Source organism: Squalius cephalus (genome assembly GCF_949319135.1).
Source record: "Squalius cephalus genome assembly, chromosome: 5".
Taxonomy (NCBI): Eukaryota; Metazoa; Chordata; class Actinopteri; order Cypriniformes; family Leuciscidae; genus Squalius; species Squalius cephalus.
In genome coordinates, this window is record NC_137126.1 from 20,406,806 (window position 1) to 20,427,384 (window position 20,579).

The 20,579-nt window shown below is 40.2% G+C and overlaps 2 protein-coding genes across 8 annotated transcripts in view; both read left to right on the top strand.

Annotated features, from left to right (window-relative positions):
- The window catches only part of mctp1a (multiple C2 domains, transmembrane 1a), a 302,675-nt gene that overhangs the window by 253,658 nt on the left and 28,438 nt on the right, over window positions 1-20,579 (top strand). The window lies entirely within an intron of this gene.
- The window catches only part of kiaa0825 (KIAA0825 ortholog), a 145,906-nt gene that overhangs the window by 3,628 nt on the left and 121,699 nt on the right, over window positions 1-20,579 (top strand). For all 3 annotated transcript variants that reach the window (XM_079870385.1, XM_079870384.1, XM_079870386.1), the window contains exons 2-4: window positions 3,431-3,568; window positions 10,277-10,445; window positions 10,571-11,249. In XM_079870385.1, coding sequence (XP_079726511.1) covers window positions 3,438-3,568; window positions 10,277-10,445; window positions 10,571-11,249 — 979 coding nt within the window. In that variant the 5' untranslated portion in view covers window positions 3,431-3,437. The remainder of the gene's footprint in view (window positions 1-3,430; window positions 3,569-10,276; window positions 10,446-10,570; window positions 11,250-20,579) is intronic.

The following is a 20,579-nucleotide window of genomic DNA, read 5'->3' on the forward strand; positions in this document are numbered from 1 at the left end:
AAATGAAACCTTATTGTGAAGTGTTACCAAGATATCTTAATATCCTTTTATATTTTGTTTTTTTACAAGCATTGCTTTTGGTATTTTAATTTTACGGCTCTATGGTTCAATCCCAGATATGGAGATCTTAATACGGTTCCACAAGTAAACACATTTGCAGTGGCCAAAAACCAAATGTGGGTCACTTTGCACACAGCGGATACTTTATAAAGATTAATATCTGAGCAACAAATAATGTTGAAACTAGAAATGGATCTCGTTTTTTTTTTTCTTTTCTTTTCTTTTCTTCTTATCAACACAATTGCATAGAATATACCTGTCTGAGTGGACCATTATTCCATTCAGAAGTCGTCATTTAGCAAAAAACAACAACATGCACATAGTCAATAAACACAACCCTCGCGCATACTGGATTTATTTCCCCGGAACTTTTTTCTTTCTTTCCTCCAATTCTTTTCTTTCCTTTTTCATGTTCACCTGCATTGTATGAACTATGAATATTGTGCAGTTTGGCCTGTCTCAACCATGCAGCCAACAACCTTCTCACCATTTCAGAGTAAAACAATGCACTTCTTTAATATATTTAATATCCCGAAAGCTCTATTTATGAGTTTTGGGAGCTAGAACATGATAAGAAAAACCTTTTTTAGGCGGTTTTAAAGCAGAGGCACTGGCTGCTTAATATTTCACACCACTACCTCGAGTCAGCGTGGGGAACAGTTTGTAAGGGTAGACATGCAGAGAAACACTAGTGTGTCTTTAAGTGTCGAGAGAATACATCTGCCCCAGCTCTCTCTCTCTCTCTCTCTCTCTCTCACACACACACACACACACTTTTGCACAACACCAGCTCTCTTCCTTGTATGGCAGCTTTCAGAACTACTCTGGGACTCCACAACATTTGAGTTCAAAATAGATAACAAGACAAAGGAAATGGAGGGTGCATCTGCCTAATTGGGCCCTATGTGGTGACAGCATGAACCTGACACTTTTCCCACAACTCTCATGTGGATGAGACACGGGCGATGATGCGCATCCCTTTGTAACATCGGCTACACACACTCGTGCGCGCGCACAGACATTGACGCAGACGGTCCCAGTGTAATTACACTGTTTGGTTCCTAATCCTATGTCTTAAAAACCTACACAAGTCACTTTCTCTCTCTTCACTCTTTCCCCTTAGACAGTAGTCGGGGCTTGAATAGAGTTTAGAAAATAATAACATGCAAGCTTAACTGCGGAGTCTGTCAAGTAAGGGAAATAATATTTGTCCAGCTGGACAGCCTTTCCCTTTGTGCGGGCTAAATTAATGTTGAGATTTCTGTCTGCGAGAGGAGAAAGGGCTGTCGTGTCTGAGAGGAAGTGCGAGCTGTTTGGTGTTTGACAGGGATTATTAAAATCAGCCCAGATGAAGGGGAGAGGGGCGCCAGCAAAGCCAAATTGACACTGACACTCTCCATTACACTCCACTTGACTTGCGATGACGACGTTGATACAGTCTTTCTCTCGCTGGCGCACACTGGATCTGTGCGGAGCAAGACTTGAACATTGAGGGCTTTATAGCAATCTGAGGCCAGATGGATTGTTTATTTAAAGCGAGGGCAAGAAGATGTGTCAGTCTATATCCCGACGGCATCTTGTAATAACGCGAGGCCGCTCTTTCCGATATGCATGTATTACCACCCGAGCTGTACTGTAAATTGAATGGCACTCCAGCTTGACGCAGAGAGGGAGGTGGATAGATGAAAAGCAATGGATTGAGACTAGAAATATTTATGGCAGATGATAACTAGCGCCTTGTTCCAGCTGCGCTTTGACGCGCAGCCACTGATAAGGATCTTGTTGGAGGTGAAATCAAATCATTTCGTGTAAGGGGACGTCATGTGTGTTCGAGGATGTTTCATCAAACATAAAGGCTTCTCTTTTCAAGCTTACATTTGATCCCATACCGACAAATGCAATACACAAGCAGACATCCATTATTTTTTTCCCACTTCTTTTCTTTTTACTGGCTACGGTTACAATGTAGGTTGTGGTGCCCTGAATAGGTGTGAAATGGAGCTTTATAGATTATTTTACCCAATGCAATAATGTGCAGCAGAGGCAGTGTTCTTCTTTATGTTTCAATTAGGTTAGATTTAATAAAATAAAATAAAAAAAACCTCAACTTTCCTCCCCCCCCCCCTTACCAAAAACTTACAAAAAAGTAGGCTAACCTCTGATCCTTTCATTATGGGGTGGGTTTATGAATAATGATGGACAATTGCCAATAAAACATTGATTATATGAAACAGGTGGATATTAATGAATAAATCTCTCTGAAATGTGCACGCAGGAAAGGGGAAAATGCATTTGGGCGTCATTGGAGTATAGAATGTCCTAGGAAAGACAGAAACATGGGACAGAATGTATGAGAGGAAATGGGTGGAGCTTGAAATCCATCTCCTCCTCTCTGGACCTTATCGGTGGAGCTTGAAGGTCCAATCTCACCCTAACCCAAACCTTAAACTATCCCTAAACCTAATTAGGTTAAGCTCCACCCCTTTAATCCACAGAGGTGGAGCCAAGCACAACTCACTTGGCTTTGCAGCAAGCACCACTTGGAATGTGTCAGAATTACAGTATGTATGTGATCCCAAACATTAGCAATCCAAACCACTACTGTATTCTAGAAGTAAGCCCAAAAAAAATGCAAACTGTGACTTCTTATGTGCAATTTTTGATGAAACAAGCCCTAAAGGGTTGTTCACACCAAGGACGATAACTATATCTAAGTATAAAGTTTGAATAATCATTCTAATTCTATGATAATAGGGAAGTCTGCACCTCAGCTATAATGATAATGACACAGAGGATGGTTATCGTTGGAAACACTTTTAGAATTTCTTTTTTCCAGCCGACGAACAATAAAAACATTGACAGTCAATCAGAATCTACCTGCCTTTGAGCATTTAAATCGGCACGCTCTTTTAAACAGAACTTTATCGTTCCTTGGTGTGGACACTAATACAGTTATAGTTATCTTTATAATAATCATTCCTGGTGTGAACAGACACACCTCAAGTTGCTTGTGTATAATAATTGTAATTCCTTAACCAGAGCAGCTGAACAGCTGTGATTTCCCTTATAGTCTGAATATACAGTATATGAATTTAAGGGCTGATGTTTGTTTTTAAAGTTGGAAAGAAAGTTCGATAACACTTTATTTTACAGCGTCCTTGTTACATATGTTACATGCACTTATTGTAGTAATAACATTGTGCATAATTACATGCAACTAACTCTCAACCAAACCCTAATCCTATAGTAAGTACATGCAGTTAATTAATATTACTCAGTACTTAAATGTATTATTACACTGTAACAATGACACCTTAAAATAAAGTGTAACCGAAAGTTCTTAATTTTTACCAGTATCTATTTTTTGTAGGAAAAAAATGGACTGGCAAGGTGACTTCCTACATGACCATGCATTTGTGGAGCTGCAGGTGGAAGGAATCCCTGGTGAGGTGGACATCCAGAACCTGATCAGAGACACAGAGGAGAAACTCAGACTCAATGCCTGCAGGTCAGTGGACTAGAGGACTCGCATTTTTACACAGTGTTGTCCTTGGAGGTGAGGTGTGCAATTGTTAAGTGTTAAAATGCATTCTCCCATCCCAATTTAATGTGCAGAGATATCTACAAACAGGGCTTAGTAATGAATAAACAAATATGTTACAGTAATGGATCAGTGTGGCTGAAGATACTTCATATTGTATTTTGGTAAGTCATTTAGAATGGGGACCTCCAGTGCTGAGAGATTTTGTAAATGCAAACAAGTTAGAAATAAGAAATAAGTTTGAGAATCCATCCTGTCCTATATTCCACCATGGAAAATCTGATCACCCTATTCAGTCTTAAAGGTGTACATGTTTGTACTTCAAGTAGCCTATACTGCATGAATTGCCTATTTCAGCACTGTTTGAGAAGCTCTTTTTTTTGTCATGTAGGAGATGTAAATGCAGACTGGTAGCAGTTGTTTGGTGCTTGAGTGGACATTGTATGGCACTTCATTTGCAGAGCTGTTATTTCCACAGATGCTTCCTCCAGTGTCGGTAATCCTAAAATTGAGACCGCATGATTAATTGAGGCTTGATGAATAGCTTACCACTTCATCTGAAATCAATAAACTTAAACACATTCTGAATGCAAGCTAGAGTTAGGCATCCTTTTTTCCAATTTGATGGAAGGTTGTGGCATTATCAGATATTGAGGTTTTGTTGTCGATGAAGGACATGTTGAGGAGTGTCCCTGAACTTGTTTCTCTCGCTCTGTTTTAATTCGTAATCGCTTTATGCAGATAATGCACCGTAGAATCTCACCTGCGTCGGTAGTTTTGGAGGACATGCTTCTCATGACTAGATCTCTGTTTTTTTTCCTTCTCCACCTCCTACTCCACCTCACCTCTTTCTATTGTGCCGCCTGCCCGCTCTGAAAAATCTATCTCTGCCATGCTTTTATCCTTTATGTTGTTCTGAGGACACGCACAGACCAGAAGGGTCTACGCTAAATGTGTTGTGCGTGAACAAAGGCGGTCTTACTCCCCCCTGCCATTAGACACACGTTCTCATTCCTGTCTGTCCGGCCTCTCTCCTCTCCAAATGGGAAAGTAATAATTGAAGATTCCACATCTTGAAACGAAAACCCTTGTGTGGGTAATTCAAGGATTATTACTGAAGGCCAAGACAGTTTTTCTGCCTCTCTAAGCATTAAAGGGTTATTTTGTGTTCTTGGAGAAAGGTGGAAGATGGGGAACCATTATAAGAACAAAGAACCTGGATAATAGGGAATTGCGCTGAGAAGAGAGAGATAGAGGCTGGGGGGGGGGGGGGGGGGGTGGATAGGCGGGCGGGCGGGCGGGCGGTCGGACGGGGTGAAGATCTGGTGGTCAGTCGGAGCAGAGCCGATGCGGATAGAGGCTTCTCCGTGACCTCCACTAGGGTGGGCCAAAGCCGTGCTATACACCTGCTTCCTAATCCACTTATCCAAGGACAAGTTTTAGAAAAGAATGGGAAACCAGAGAATTTGCGACTGCCCGCCTCGTTTTGCGGTCCTAACCCATTTAAGGGTCAGCCGACAGGCTGCCTCCTCTCGGCTCTAGGATGTCGGAGATTTGCCTAAGAGCTGTTTCCTAATTGAAGGAGATTAAGATAGCCTGTCAAACAGCCTGGAATCTCCCAAATTGAAACACTGTTATCCATTAAGCTTTATCAAATCAGACACTCAGGGAGGCCACCGGCAGTACGCCGGCCCCTAATGAAGTGTCAGCCATAGTCCAGCGACGGGAGGCCAGGCTTCGGATTTCACCCCGGCTTACGGAAGATAGCCGCAGCAGCGTGCCAATTTACCTTGTGTGTGTGAGCTAGTGTGAGTCCTGACAAATAACCCGTTGGGGGTTTGGCACTAGAGGAGGCTAAGCGGGCCAGATCTTGAGTCGACGGGATCCACTTTCACGGGTCTCATTGGGTACTCCGTATTCGGGGAAAGAGAGGCCTTCTTTGATAGCTCCTAGATAGGCTATTTGTTTCCTGGGCACATGACTTGGTGCTCGCTGAAGCTGAGGCTTATTTGAAAGAGATCTTTTCCTCTCCCTCCCTATCACCCTGCTATTTCCTTCTCCGCTTCTCTCTCCTGGAGCGCGACAGCCCACCCACACTAAATTAATTTTGACAAGGAACTTAAGATAACGTCAAAGCGCTGACTAATCAGTGTATTGGGTTTCTGTAAGGCAGAGAGCTGTGAAACATGCCATCATATTTAATAAAAGACTCCCATTGCCTCTCTTGCTTTCTAGTCCTCTTGTTCTACCCCACACCCTCTCTCTCTCTCTTTACCTGGTCTGTCATGTCTGGTTTGTGCGGATTTGAAAAACAATTACAGTTTTTGGAAGCGTGATTGGCAGACAGGGAGGAAGCAGAGAATGGGGCTTAAGGGAGCTTTTGCTAGTCTCTGCGCTCAGGGTTTTGTGTGGAGCTGGTCTCCCTGAAATTCCTTTCAACTTCTCCTTTTGTTGTTGTTTGATTTAAAGGGTAGATTAATCAGGGAATTTTTTTTGTGTGCGTGTGAGGCTGTTGACTGCCTTTTTGGCTTTATTTAGTGTGTTTCTCTGAGACTCTTTCTCTCTGTCTGCCTCTTCTTTTTTTCTCATCCTGTGTGGCTCTCAGAGTCTGTGAAAATTGTGTTATTGGATCTGATAAATCTGGAGGGGGTTAGCGCACCTCTTCAGGTGAGGTCAGATGAAAGTGTGCTTGGTCTTTTTATCAATACTTCATAGCTATTTACCTATAGTTTTTATTTAGATCATTTTCGGTATATGTAACGATAAGTTGTAGGAAATCATTATTGTGATCACAGTTGTATTACGTTTTATTCATAATTATACCTTTAAAGAGTAATCTATTAAAACACATGATCAGTGCTTAATTTCATGTGTTACATCATGTGTAATCAAGTATTTTATAAAGTGTAACGATGAATGGTAAATAGTATAATGTATTTGAACTGTTGTTCCAAAACAGAGTTAAATAGAGTGTTCAAATCAGAGGGCTGAAATCAGGGTAGGAAAAATGCCTTTTATTTCTAAATCAAAATCATACTAACATTATAAGTGCCCCCCAGGAAACATGATAAAACAATGCAGTGACCCATTTAAAATAGCTTGAATATAACTCTACACCATTTAGTATACGCGGATCTATGAATATGCAAATTAGCCCCACCTCCACTCGCTCACACAAGCTCAGAATACCTGATCCACTAGGTCAACTTTACTGTAGAAAACACTGCGCAATTGGCAAGTGGAAATACTGGTTTAATCCAGCCATATACATTTGAACCAGAAACTGATTCAGAAGAAGAATTGGAAGAGTGAATTATACAGGCTCGTCTACAAGCCGGTGTCAGAATGGTAATGCGTTTTATGTATCGCTCTCTACAATGTCGGACACATAACGGTAATTAACATGATTAGCCTTTTGCTTGACTACATTATCAAACAGCTAATAATGTGTTGCTAATGTTACACAAACCATGTTCCTGTTCTCCATCTCTGAGTCAGACAGCTGCCTTCTTAAATCAGCATCCTAAGAAACACTTTGAACAACTTAGAACATCAGCGGAGAAAGGCATAGTTCATCATAACATCGTAATATACATCAATGTACCAGATTTTTAATATCAACAGAAAAATATACCTGGATAACCTTGATTCTCTTGAGACTTCGCAGCATAGTAATGATATGCTTAAGCCCGTTGACGTGATTGGTTACAAGATAGTTTGTGACATTAGAAACACCAGCGAGGCGATTTCAAACCTTCTTTTTTTCACTGCAGTTTTAAGGAGATAATACTCAGCAATGGTGTTGACTTATGAATCTGCACATGGTTTGTCTTAAAGCATATTAAAAACACTACAAACAACATTAAAAACTTGATTTTCACCACAGGGGGTCTTTAATGCTTTGTATAGACTTAATTGAAAATGTTAACATGTTCCTCAAAACCTTATTTATATTTATTTATTTAGAAAAACAATTCATTTCATAGCCATTCTTGTGATAATCTATTCATATTTGAGGCATGTCCCTTAAATATTTCTTGTTGAATGTGAAACTCTGACACATCATCAGTGGCAGTCGGGCAGAAGTTTGACAGCTGCTGCTCCTTTGATTGATGCCAGTCCTCATGAGTGCTCAGACCAACACTGTCCGTGACTCGCCTTCAGTGATCGCTGACCCCATCCAGCGTCAATACACAAAGGATTACGCAAGCGTTGGCGAGTGGCGGGAGTGTGTGCGGATGAGAGATGAGACTTTTATGAAGTTTTAGCGCTTTGCGGCTGCACAGATGGAAGCTCGTTTAGACCCTGCTGTTTGAGCAGAGTCCTGGGGCGACGCCTGGCTCAGCACCGGCTCTGAGCACAAATCCTTATTTTATTAGAAACATTAAACAGACTTAGTCAGTATATCTGCCTTTCTGCTAACTCTAGATGGCTACACTTAACTAATGTATAAGAGCTACAGTAAGCTAGTGATATCCTTGAGTTAACAATGTTAACAAAAAAACAAAAAAACAGAGCAACAAATAATTGGTGTGAATTTTTTCAGAGCGCCTCATAAACACAATAGTTCCTGAAAAAACAGCTCAAAATATACCAAACTGATAAAACAAACACTAAAAGTGAAGTAAATCCACACATTTTTATAGAATTTGGCTGCTTTTGTCAACACGCAACGACTATAAGCGGAATTTCACCTATAAAAGGGCGGTTTTGTTTGTGTGTCTGTGTCGACAGCATCTTTAGTGTGTAAAACAGAATTTTTATGCTCCCTGTTAGCGCTTGTGTTTTTACAGCGAGCTTTAGGCTGTTCATTAAACAGAATGGGAAGATTTGCTTTTCCAGCGCGGTCTGTCAGCACCTTCATGTCCTCTCGTCACACATATTTCCTTTTTACTACAAAAAGAGACACATTTGTTGGATTCCTGTCGGCAACCTTGCATTTTAACCAACGAAAAGAGCCCTCTTCATCTTTGCTTTCTACATTATTCAGCTGCGTATCGTTAAAATTAACAACCCTTTATGTTCACTTTATGTTTGCTCTATTTTTTTCGAGGAAGTAAAATCGTGTCAGGTTTAAATGGAATTTAATAAGCTGCCATTCGAAGGCATCTGGACTCGTGCATTACCGTAGTGTTTACAGCAGTGCTTTATGTCACTTTGTAAGAGTGTGTGTGTGCTCGCGTATATACCTGTATGGCTTTACGGCTTTGTGTCATGTCTCATTTTTCATGGACAGAAGGAGACAGAAGTGCTGATGCCGTGTGGTTATGAAGAAGATCGGCTCATCCTGTCTCGTTGAGAGAGACGTGCCACATGCAGACACAACTGATATATTGATGTCTGTGTTCATTAGGCCTGATATGGCTGATATCAGCTGTAGAGTGAAGAGTAACCGGAGGATGCTGGAGTATAAAGAGACAGCTGACGTGTAACAATTGGAAATGTTTCTTACATTTTGAGGGGGTGTAAAAGTTATTTCAATCCTGAAAGTCCATCAACTGCACAATATAAAGTCAGACAAAGATTATATTTAGTCCATATTTAGTTCATTTGTCATTTTATTGATAGTGAAAGCGTACAGGAGAAGGTGAGAGAAAAGGATCAGGACAAAAGGCAAGCTGGATTCAAATGTTGTGTCTCCCAAATGATTAAAACAGTTCAATGTGTGAAGCAGCATGTTTGTGAACCACTAGGCCACAGCTCCAATTGCTACTGTGCCAGCAAAGCTCCCCATAAATGCAGCATATTTCAACATAAATTAAATGCCTGTCATTCACAAAAGTATACACATACAATCATTTCACATTGTGTCTTTTTTTAATAAATATTGTTGGCTATATCATCACGCTTTGAGGTTTTTTATTGTACATTTGTAATATTTTTTTCAATACTTGTTGATTGATTGATTTAAATAGCGCATAATTTCGCATTTTCACCCACCTAAAAGGACAGAGCTGCTGATTATTTGCTTGAAAGGACTTGCTTATCGCAATTGTGTGTAAAAAAAGGCTTACATTTTTTCTCTAGCCTTTTCTGTTTACCAATGCTATATGGCGCTAAACATTACTCATTCACAGCTATTACTGCAAAATTAGAAACCTCATAAATTATTACCTTTTTTTCGGTTGTAAGTTGAAATTTGCAACTAGTAGTAAATTAAATGTTTTTTTTACATTTTTTTATTTAGTTATCTGTGTGGCATCTGCAAACAAGTATGCAGGGCAAGTAGGAATATGAACTACTGACCCAACTGAGCCAGGGGAAGAAATCCTTTAACACTGTGACATATTATGAATATTTTATTCCAATAAGTTGCTTTTGTGTCATTAAGATGTTATCAATGGAAAATACTAGTGCTGTCAAATCTATTAATCACATCTAACGTAAAAGTTTTTGTTAATATATACATATATATATATATATATATATATATATATATATATATATATATACACACAAAAAAATATATAAATACATTTTTTATATATTTTTTATAAAAAAAAAATCCATAAAAAATATAAACATTTTATATATATTATATAAACAAAAACTTTTATGTTAGATGCGATTAATCGCGATTAATCTATTTGACAGCACTAGAAATACATCACTGACATTCAAGACTGGAAGTTTGTACTCCTGCATGAGAGTGTGTGTTTGTTTATTTGATTCTAGTATTGAGCAGAACCTTAAGGAACTGCAGGCCAAGGTTGGTGAGTCCTGCAGCGGAGAGAGAGTGCCCAGTCCAGTAGAATGCCTCCAGTGGTTCAGTCAGCGTAACTTGAGCATCCTGAAACCAGTGGCTACGGGACACCAAGAGCTGTTGGACTTCCTTCGAGCCATGGTAACCAAAGTCATACTTAACCTCAACGCAATCTGTCCATCAGACGTCATCGTGACATGTTAAGGAATAGTATTCCACATTTATTTCTTGACATTTTTAATTCTCTCTTTCATATATTTTAACAGCAAAACTTGCTGAAGACAGAGGAGGCTTCTGAAGAGGCCGTTCTTCAGTTACTGCTGAGCATTTCTTCTCAGTGTGGTGTTGCTTTCCCTGCTTCCTGCCCTGCATCTTCCCAAGAGCACTCCCCAATCCCCGCCTTGTCCATGCCACGCGATGACCTCGCCCTGGAGGTCCAGGAAGCATGGGATGATGTTTGTTTCTCATTGCGGAACCACTTACATGGCAAACTCCAAATGATGGCTGAACCAAGCCAAACTGAAGGAGAACTGTGTGTTGGGATTAAGGTTCCTCAGAAGGTCTTTTACCTTCAGCAACTGTTATTCCTCTACCCTGATACAAAGGTCCTCACCTGGTACCAGCACCTTCAGATCAAGGCTGTACTTCGTGTTCTCCGAAACTGCCAGAGCTGCAGCCCAGGTGGCGAGAAGGGCTTCGACAGACTGACTCTGGGCTTTCAAACCGCCTCGCCAACTCTTTGCTCAATGCTTCGAGAGGAAATACAGGTGCTTAATGGGATTGCAGAACCACATAACATCCTGGCCTTTCTCAACCACGTCTACCTGAACACTGTGGCACAGGAACTAGGCGTTCTGATGGAGAAGGAGATTGAGACGGCACTGAAAGACAACACCACGCACAGCAGCAAAGGAGGCAAGATGTCCAGCAAGAAGTCTGCAGTAGGTCAGTGTCTTCATGTCCTTCTATTCATGTTGCACACAAAACTGGAAATGATAAATTGATTTATAAACTGAAACGACCAGTTCAATTCTTTTTGGCTGACTGCTACAGTACTGGTCAAAAGTTGTTTTTACTGAAATGTACACAGTTTAATGTCTCAATGTACTTTGGAATTAAATAATAGAACAAATTAACAGTTGGAGAATCGACATTTTGACCAAATATTGTTCTGAAAGTTCTTCCAAACACTGACGCAGGAGTTTCCTCAAATTCCCCTTCTGTGCAGTTCTTCCCACACCAGCTCGATAGAGTTTAAGTCTGGAGAATGTGCTGGTCATTCTCTGATTTGAAGCCTTTACTTCTGAGGTAGTTCTGACATAGCCTGAAGGTATTTTGTTGGTCATTATATTGCTGTAGGTTGAACCCCTGACTAACTGTATATCAGAGGGCATTGCATGGTTTCAACTTGATGTGGTAGACTTTTTGGTGCAGGGGACCAGGGTGCCACTTACTCTTGAACCGAAGATTTCAGTAGTCCACTGGCAACAAACCTCTTTTTCTTATTCAGGATATGGAAGTGTTCTTTTACAACTTTTGACTGGTAGAGTATGTGATTTCTGGGAGTCTGGGTGCACACTTTTTTATTATTGTTCTGAATAGCTAGTAACTTTATGTAAAAAATATTTGAAAGATGTTTAGATTTTAGAAAGCATAAAAAATTACTTAAAGAAACTATGGATCTGTGCTCAGGCGCTAGCATTCTCAGCACTGTCAGAATAAAAATCCCAGAGCTGTCAAAATAAAAGTCCTCTTCCAACACTCAGCGGCCAAACAGAAACATCCACAGATACTAATAAGAAAAAGAAAAAATGTCTAAATATCAGCCGATGTATCAGCCTTGGTGATTTACTGTGATTGTGTGCAGATGGCCTCTGGGCAGTTCTTGTCCGGAATAATCTGCAAAGTGAATCAGATTTAATGCCGATAACCAAATATCTATCTACATAAGACTAGAACTATACATTTTCCTTACTTCCAGTTATCTTGAGTTCATTGAATTATGTTAATTTTTTAATGCACCATTTGCCAAATGCTCTTATTTTTTAAAGATAGTAACAATCACTGTTTTTTTTTTTTTTTTGCTATTCTTCTGATATAACTCTTTAACTGACAAATCCGTAATCGCTTATTGCAGCTCCTTGTACTGATGTCAGCATCCATTTTGAATGGACTTATTAGGGCTTCGCTTCCATTTAATTCACCTTCCTGCCAGAATTCTCTAATTTTTACATGCAGCAGACACTCTTATTCAGGGCTGAATAATTGGCCCTACGTCTGTGGGGCCGCTGGATTTGGGTGTACAGACTTTTACGTGGAGCCCAGCAATCCTTCAAATTAATTACTAGAGACATTGCAGGTGTGTATTGCTGGAAAGTGACTGGAATGTGTGTCAAATACTTGCGTACACGGTATCAAGAAGCCCTTAGGCAAAATGTCATGATTGAAATCGTTGTTTTTCTGTTAGTCATTTACTAAGAGCAACACACTTAGTTATTGGCTTCTTTATGGCTGGTTTTCCAGCTGTCTTAGGAAATCTGAACATGATGCAAAATCAAACAATGAGCACTTTGACAGTTGTTGTTGGTTGCAGGGTTTGTGTTTGAGCTACATAGCTGAATTTTATTAAGTAAATGACAAATATAGGCTTCACTTTCAATGGAAGCTATCAAAACAACGTGGAATTTCTTTTCTTTATCTTGTTAGGTGTTATTTATTGTTCTTTATTCATTCTCCATATTTTGCGGAAAGCTCGTCTGGGAGAAGTGATGGTAGGGGTGGGTGGGTGGGGGGTGAATCTTGACGCACTGTCCCACGGGAGCGCCGCCGCTCCTGGCATCACACACTGTCAAAGCACTGAAGCATTTAACAGCTTTTCATGCGCAGATATGCCAGTTTCTTTAACCCCTCCATCTGAAAAGGATGAACAGACTTTGTTCCCCCCCTCCTTCACCAGATGTGGGAGTCTCAGCCCTTTGTACCCATCTTCTTCCATCCCTTGCTTTTCATCCCTCTCACTTTATGTCGGTTTTTTTTTCCCCTCGATTTTTTCTTAGAGGTAATGGGGTGAGGGCTGGGCTCAGGAGACCATACAGGTCAGCTGATCTGGAACAATGAGGAGTTTAAACCCTTACTATCACACCTCAGTGGATTTGTAGCAGACAGGATAAAGAACTGAAAAGGTGGAAGTGAGTGTGTCTGTGTGTGTGTGTGTGTGTGAAAGAGAAAGAGCTGGCTGATGTTTGTATGTTCTTGCACATACAGTTTATGTGCACATTGCATAATGTATTTGACACTCCCAGACATTGTATATTCCACTCCGAGAATGCAGCATATTGGAGAAAACTATATGCTGTGTTTCTGGCATATAGTTTTCTCCAATATGCTGCATTCTCGGAGGAGACTCAGAGAAAATCAATGCAGAAAATCAATATTATTTTACTCACTTTTCTGTAGGGCAACATTTTTTTGTTTGTCAGACATAGGGTCCAAAATATATTCAACATATACACACACATTACCGGTCAAAAGTTTGTAAACATTACTATTTTTAATGTTTGTGAATCAAGTCTCTTACGCTCATCAAGCCTGCTGAAAAGAAAGTATCACAGGTTATACAAAAATATTAAGCAGCACAACTGTTTCCAACACTGATAATAAATAAGTATATTAGAATTATATTAAATTATATTTTAAAGTATATTAAAATAGAAAGCCATTATTTTAAATTGTAATTATATTTCACAATACTACAGTTTTTTCTTATTTTTGATTAAATAAATGCAGCCCTAGTGAGCATAAGAGACTTGAGCATAAGAGACACAATGAAACAATATGACACCTTCACAATTTCTAGGTCACTAATAATATATGTAAATTTGTGATGTGATCTTGCGACTTTGTAAAGACAGTCAGATGTTCTTCCAGTGAAGCTCAAGAAGCTCTTCGGATCTCAAATCATGCTGGAGAACATGATCATCAGGTTTCTCGGAGGAGTTCGTGCAGCTCATGTATTGCAGACACTTTTATTTAGTCTTCAGTGTGGACGTAATGTTTTGTTTATTTGATTTGTCAACCAATTCACACCAGCCACTGATTTTGTTAGTAAATTTGACTAACCTGCTCAACCTGTGGAACATCAATGAATGCATGCAAGAATGGACAGAAGTGGAGACTCTTTTTACTCAAAGAAGGGCCGCCCAACCCCTACTGCATCCCAGCTGGACTGTGCCTCTGGCATTGACAGAGCCGTTTTAGTGTGTGTCAGTGAGCAACGGGCTGCAACAGACAACCCACTGCACGCTACAGCACTCAGACTCCCTCAGGCCATCAGGGGGCTCCACATGTGGTCCTTTTGGGCCCCGGAGCCCCGCCAACCACAACACCACCTAGAGCGCACGTCCTGTTTTGTAAGATGGACCGATCTTTGCATTTCCATTTGCATTTAGCTACATGTTTTTGCCCCCCCTTCGCGGCTCCTTTCCACATCGGACGAAATATAAACCAGCACATATAAAAACAACTCTAATCCCCAGAGCATCCGCATCTATACGGATCTCTGTGACACTTGGCAGAGTCGTTGCCGTGCTGTCACTAGCAGGCGACGGAGAGGTGGCTGGTGGATAAATGAGGCTTTTTTCTGAATGGCTAATGTTCTGGGTCAAGTCGCACGTCAGGAACAGGAACGTCCGCCGTTTCTTTTTTAAGATCGGCCTCTCTCTTTTTTTCTCACCTTTCTGCCAAAGAGGCCAATCAACAGAGAGAGTGAGGAAATGAAATCAGTGGCTAAATTGTTGCGTGATTGCCCATTCCCTAAAGAGGCTGGGCATCATTTGGAGAAAAGCATTTAATAATTGCTTTTAGGGCCATGTCAGACACATGCAATTCCCCGCACTAATGGCCCAGCTAGGCAGAACACGGCCCCAAGGGTCAGTGCAGGACAAGCCAGTCAGCGAGAGCTGGAACCGCACGTCTCTGTTTGTGTGTGTGTGTGTGAGACGGAGGGAAGGAGAATGAAAGAAGGAATGAGGGAGCAGGCATGGAGGAGATGAAGTGGCAGCAAGTGTAACCCAAAGGGGAAATGCACTTCAGTGTGAGTTTAATACTCCAGGCCGGGGATTTGGCAACCTGCCACACAGCAATTGTTTACCTTTTTGCTCACTGGCTGCATCTGTTCTGTTTTGTAAACGGCACTAAACTATCTGCCCGTAAACACTGGAATCAATAACAACTGTTTGGGGATTTCCCAGCCTCCCCTACGATTCTTTCTTCTTCTTCTTCTTCTTCTCTCTCCCTCGCTCTCTCTCGTTTTCTTTGTGCCATTTCTGTCCCCCCCACCACCCCCTTCTAGTCAAAGCAAGTGTGATGTGAATAGTTTACAAAAAGGCTTTTTTTATGCTGGAGAGCACATTAGAGGAAAAATGATATGGCTTTGCACTTATGTTAGGCTATATATCAATCCTTATTCCTCACTACACAACCATGCGTGATGCACTGTAACTTTTCTGTGATGTTGCTACACCTAAAAATTCTATGACTCCATATCGAACCTTTAACATCCATGGAATCTTTCCATTGTACAAAGAATGCCCTTTATAGTGGAAGACGCTTCTTAAGATTTTTAAAAAGTTCTTAACACTTTAAGAACTGTTCACTGAAAGGTTCTTTAGGGAAACCCAAAGGCTGATTCTATGGCGTCACTGCGAAAAATCCCTTTTGGAACCTTTAATTTAATAGTGTACAGGGACAGTCCTCCTAGTGGAGGAGGTTTTTTTTTTTGTTATGTCAAGCTCTAAAGTATTTTATGAGGTAGAAATTGTCAGAAAAAAAATATTTGTAATATTTGAATATATTTCAATTATTTTCTTGTTCTTAATCCTTATTCATTAAAGCATGGACAGCTGGATAAATAAGGCATTTGAATATTGTTGTGGAAAATATATTCTTTTGTGTTCTGCAGAATAAAGAATGTCTTACAGGCTAGGAGTGACATGTGGGTGAATAAATAATGAATTTTGCAGCTTAAAATATCTTTAAACCATGTCTTTGTTTTTTTGAGCATAGCGACCAGCAAAGACAGGCTTAACAAGCTCAATGGCATGAGTTTGTTGGAACAATAAAGCATTTTGAAAATAGTTATTTTTGCAATTAGCCACCAACTGTTCTTCACACGAATCTATCTTACTTGTTTAGAAGACTTAAAATGTAATCATATTTTGTAGCCCGAATGGCCCTAATCCCATTCACTTTATTACTGTCATTATTATTTTTAAGGAGCAGCTTAGAGATTCCTCCTAAAGCATTAACAAAAATGGTGATAGCTCAAGCATCATCCCTTTCAAGGTCCGAACCTCCAGTTTTTTGTCCTCTCCCCTGACCTGAAAAATGTAGTACAGGGTTTGTATTGTGTTACTGTTGCCCACAATGCAATTGGAGCTCTATAAGCTTCCTCAGGTCATCCTTCACAAAAGTATATGCAAAGTTCTTGAACACATTCTTGAAAATATTGTGGACATATACAGCTTTTACATCCTTATCTTGTATTATAATTGTATTATATTTAGTTTTTAGATTTAGATTTTTCTCAAACACTTAAGTGATGTTCTGTTAAACATTTCTGCCTCATCCGCTGTGCAGTGCTCACGTCTTCCCTCTTTTACTACATCTGATATGAGTGTGATGCCCTTTTAACGACCCTGGCAAGGCCCTGACTCTCAGCTCTTTTCACAGTAAACGACACGTATCACTGCTCTCAACACCTTCAACACCTCTACCCCATCAGCGTGTTGTAATAACCCCCATTATGGCTTCAGTGGCTGGGCCATCCTCCTGCAAGACTCCTAATGGTTAGCTATGAGAGAGGCCCTAATAAGCCGTTAATGGTGGGGTAATAAATAGCCCGACAATGGCTGGGTGGGAGGAAAAGACAAGATAGAATGACAGCGGAGCATTAAACATAAAGGTGAGATGCCCACTCTAAGTGTGAGTTAGTGCAGGGGGTGTTGTAGAGGACGGGTGGGGTTCAAGGACACCTCTGAGAGGGATGGAGACTGAGCAAGGGGCGGATGACTAGTTTGGTGAATGATAGGCAAGTGATGTTTGGTACCATTTTGCATTATAGCCTATGAAGAATACAACGGCATGGAATTTATAGAACATGAACTTTTCTTGTCACAGTGATTGACGTTGTAAGGGTTCTGCTATAGAGAGGAATTAGTGTGTGCAGGAAAATCTATGCGTTGTGCGTTTCTAAATATACACTGAACAAATATATAAACGCAACACTTTTGTTTTTGCCCCCATTTTTCATGAGCTGAACTCAAAGATCTAAGACTTTTTCTACGTATACACAAAAGGCCTATTTCTCTCAAATATTGGTCACAAATCTGTATAAATCTGTGTTAGTGAGCACTTCTCCTTTGCCGAGATAACCCCCCCCACCCCCACCCCCCCCCCCAAAAAAAGGTTGTTGATTGACATATGGCATGTTTGGTTAGATTAAAAGGAACCCTGGTGCTATTGCTCTGTTAGTGCAGTTCATTTGAACAAGTGTGAACGCTGCCATCCGCACCCTGGTGCGCACCATAAAAATGGACCGAGACCCCTGAAAAGATGGGTCTCGGTCCACTTCTAAACGAACTCTGGTTCTGTTTTGAAATATGAAATATGAACTTAACATGGACCAAAGACATGTAATCAAACTAAAAACAGGGCATGATGTCTCAAGGTGCGACCCTAAAAAGGACAGAATTCTTAAGCATACCTGTTTTTTCACGTCATAGTCGCGATGTTGCCCATCACACAGCATTGTTTTGGATGTTCAGTAAGTTCTGTCACGAATATACATCATAAAAGCTGACCGATCAGGTTGTGAACATATTTCGATGACTTTAGGTTTGGTGTTAATTTTTTTATTGTGAACACTAACCGGACCAGGACTAAATGTGTTTGCTTTTTTTTTTTTTTTTCGGACCAAAAGAACCAAGCGAACCGTACTACAAGTGTGAACGCATCCTAACAGTATCATAAAGGTTGTCCATACAATTAATGAGCTATATTCCAAGTCTAATGAACGTTTAATATATTTATATCATATAGAATTTCAAGTAATTGTGTGAGGAACAGACCAAAATTTTAAATGAACTTAAAATCAATTTCCATAACTTTCCATTTTCATTACACTTCTATTTTGATAACATTTTAATAAGAGTTTGAGGCAAAATGAGACTTTTTTTGTGAGTGAAAACTAGTAATTTAAATAGTAATTTGTGATTAAATTTAATAAAAATTTCCCACACAGATTTCACAGCAAGTTACATAGATTTGTTGTGTTGACCAATAGAAAGCTAGTTTAAAAGTGAATTTTGTGTGAGCTGTGCTTCATTTATCGCTACACTATTGACGATGGAACTTTTTTTTTTGTCCACACAATTTCACTATTGTGACCACAAATGTGATGATAAAATTAAAATTTTTGGCTGGAAAGAGTTTTTTTTTTTTTTTTTTTTCCTTCCAATCACAGACCCTACTCACCCATTTTACAACTCTTTGCACTTCTGGCCTCTGGCTGGCATTGCAGAGCACTGGGCATCAAAACATCAAACACAAGAACTGTTTCTTCCCACAAGCCATATCTATCAATAACTGTTAGCACACCAATTATTGTCGTTTATTTGCAGTGCATTGATCTCTAGGGCAGTAAAGATGTGCATTATGTAAGTAATGCATATAATTTAAGCAAGTGCTCAGAGTTCTTACAAATCCTAGGCCAGTGAAGCACTTATTATAGTAATTCCATCATGATGTTAATGGATGTCATTGAGATGTTTATTGTTAATCCTGGAGTTGTAAAGAGATACAGATGCTACTATAGGACTCACATAGACATTCCCAGTACACATGTGTTACTTGTGCTACATGTGGCGCTTAATGCACAGGTCTTATACATTATGCAGTATGTTTGGAGTTATTTTACTGACAGGCTGATGTGCTTGTATGAGGGGGAGCGGATCTCAGTGGAGTGGATCTCCATGCATTCATGTAGCCGTTTTCCCAGTTCTGCCTCACAGTCTCCCTCTGGACCCCATTAATGAAGAGCCAAGATGCTGGTATGACACACTCACCCGTGAAAAAAAAAAAAAAGTGTGCACTCCTACACACACACATATACATCACAAATGCATGAATTCCAAGGTGCTCCTTAACTCACCTCATGGGGTCAGTCTCTGCATCTCTATAATCTACTAGTTTGCGAAATTATAAAATTACACACACAAAAAAAGCAAAACAACTTTACGGACGATCAATGTATGTGCCTGATTAAGTGGAGAGAAATGAGAGCATAAGATTGTTGGCATGTTGTCGGCTTGACGATAACAAAGTGACAATATGGTGTTAGAATCCAGAGGCGATATTGTTGCAATTATTGGGGCTCCTTTCTTTTTATTTCTCCCCTCCCTCCATCGCCTTCCCACTCAATCTTCCTGGAGCTTTCATAGCTGGGGCTAATGCCTTCCTGATCCACTCCCCAATGCCTTTTCTGTCAGAGGAAGTCATTTAAGAGCACACACAAAAGTATTTGTCGAAGTGTCTGAAAATACCGCAGCCCTCTTCTCCGCGGCCCATTCTTCAGGCCTAATGCGGAACATCCCCTGGGTGATGGCTTTGGCAGCTGCAGAAATGGGAGAGCCACGCTGGAGATGAGGGTCATCGGCGGGTTACAGGAGAAAGTTTGTGCCCAGCAATGTTTGACTGTAGATTCTAGAGGAAACTTTACGGCCTCTGTGGGATCGGTGTAGATTGTGAAGCCACGGTTCACAGCCCCCCTGATGTCAAATGCACATTCACAAAGTCTTTCAGTTTTTATTATTTCATTTATTTGGGAAAGGTGCAATCTTGGATTCCATTGTTGGAATGTCCTTAAAGTAACCTTCAAAAACTTTTACAATATCAATTTTCTAAAAATGCATCATGAAAAATTAAATATTATGTTAAAATTTAAAAGACCAGCTTGGAGGTCAAGGTTTTGGTTGGTTTGCGTGGTCCAATTAGCCCCTGCTGGTAGAAACCGTATACACTAACAGTAGATTTTTTAATGTTTTTGAAAAAAGTCTCTTATGCTCATCAAGGCTGGATTTATTTGATCAAAAAATACTGTTAACATGTCTGCATTTTCAGCAATCATTACTCCAGTATTCAGTGTCACATGATCCTTCAGAAATCAACTGGGCTTGTTCACACCTGGTCACTTCATGCGTTTTCTCTGATCAGATAGCT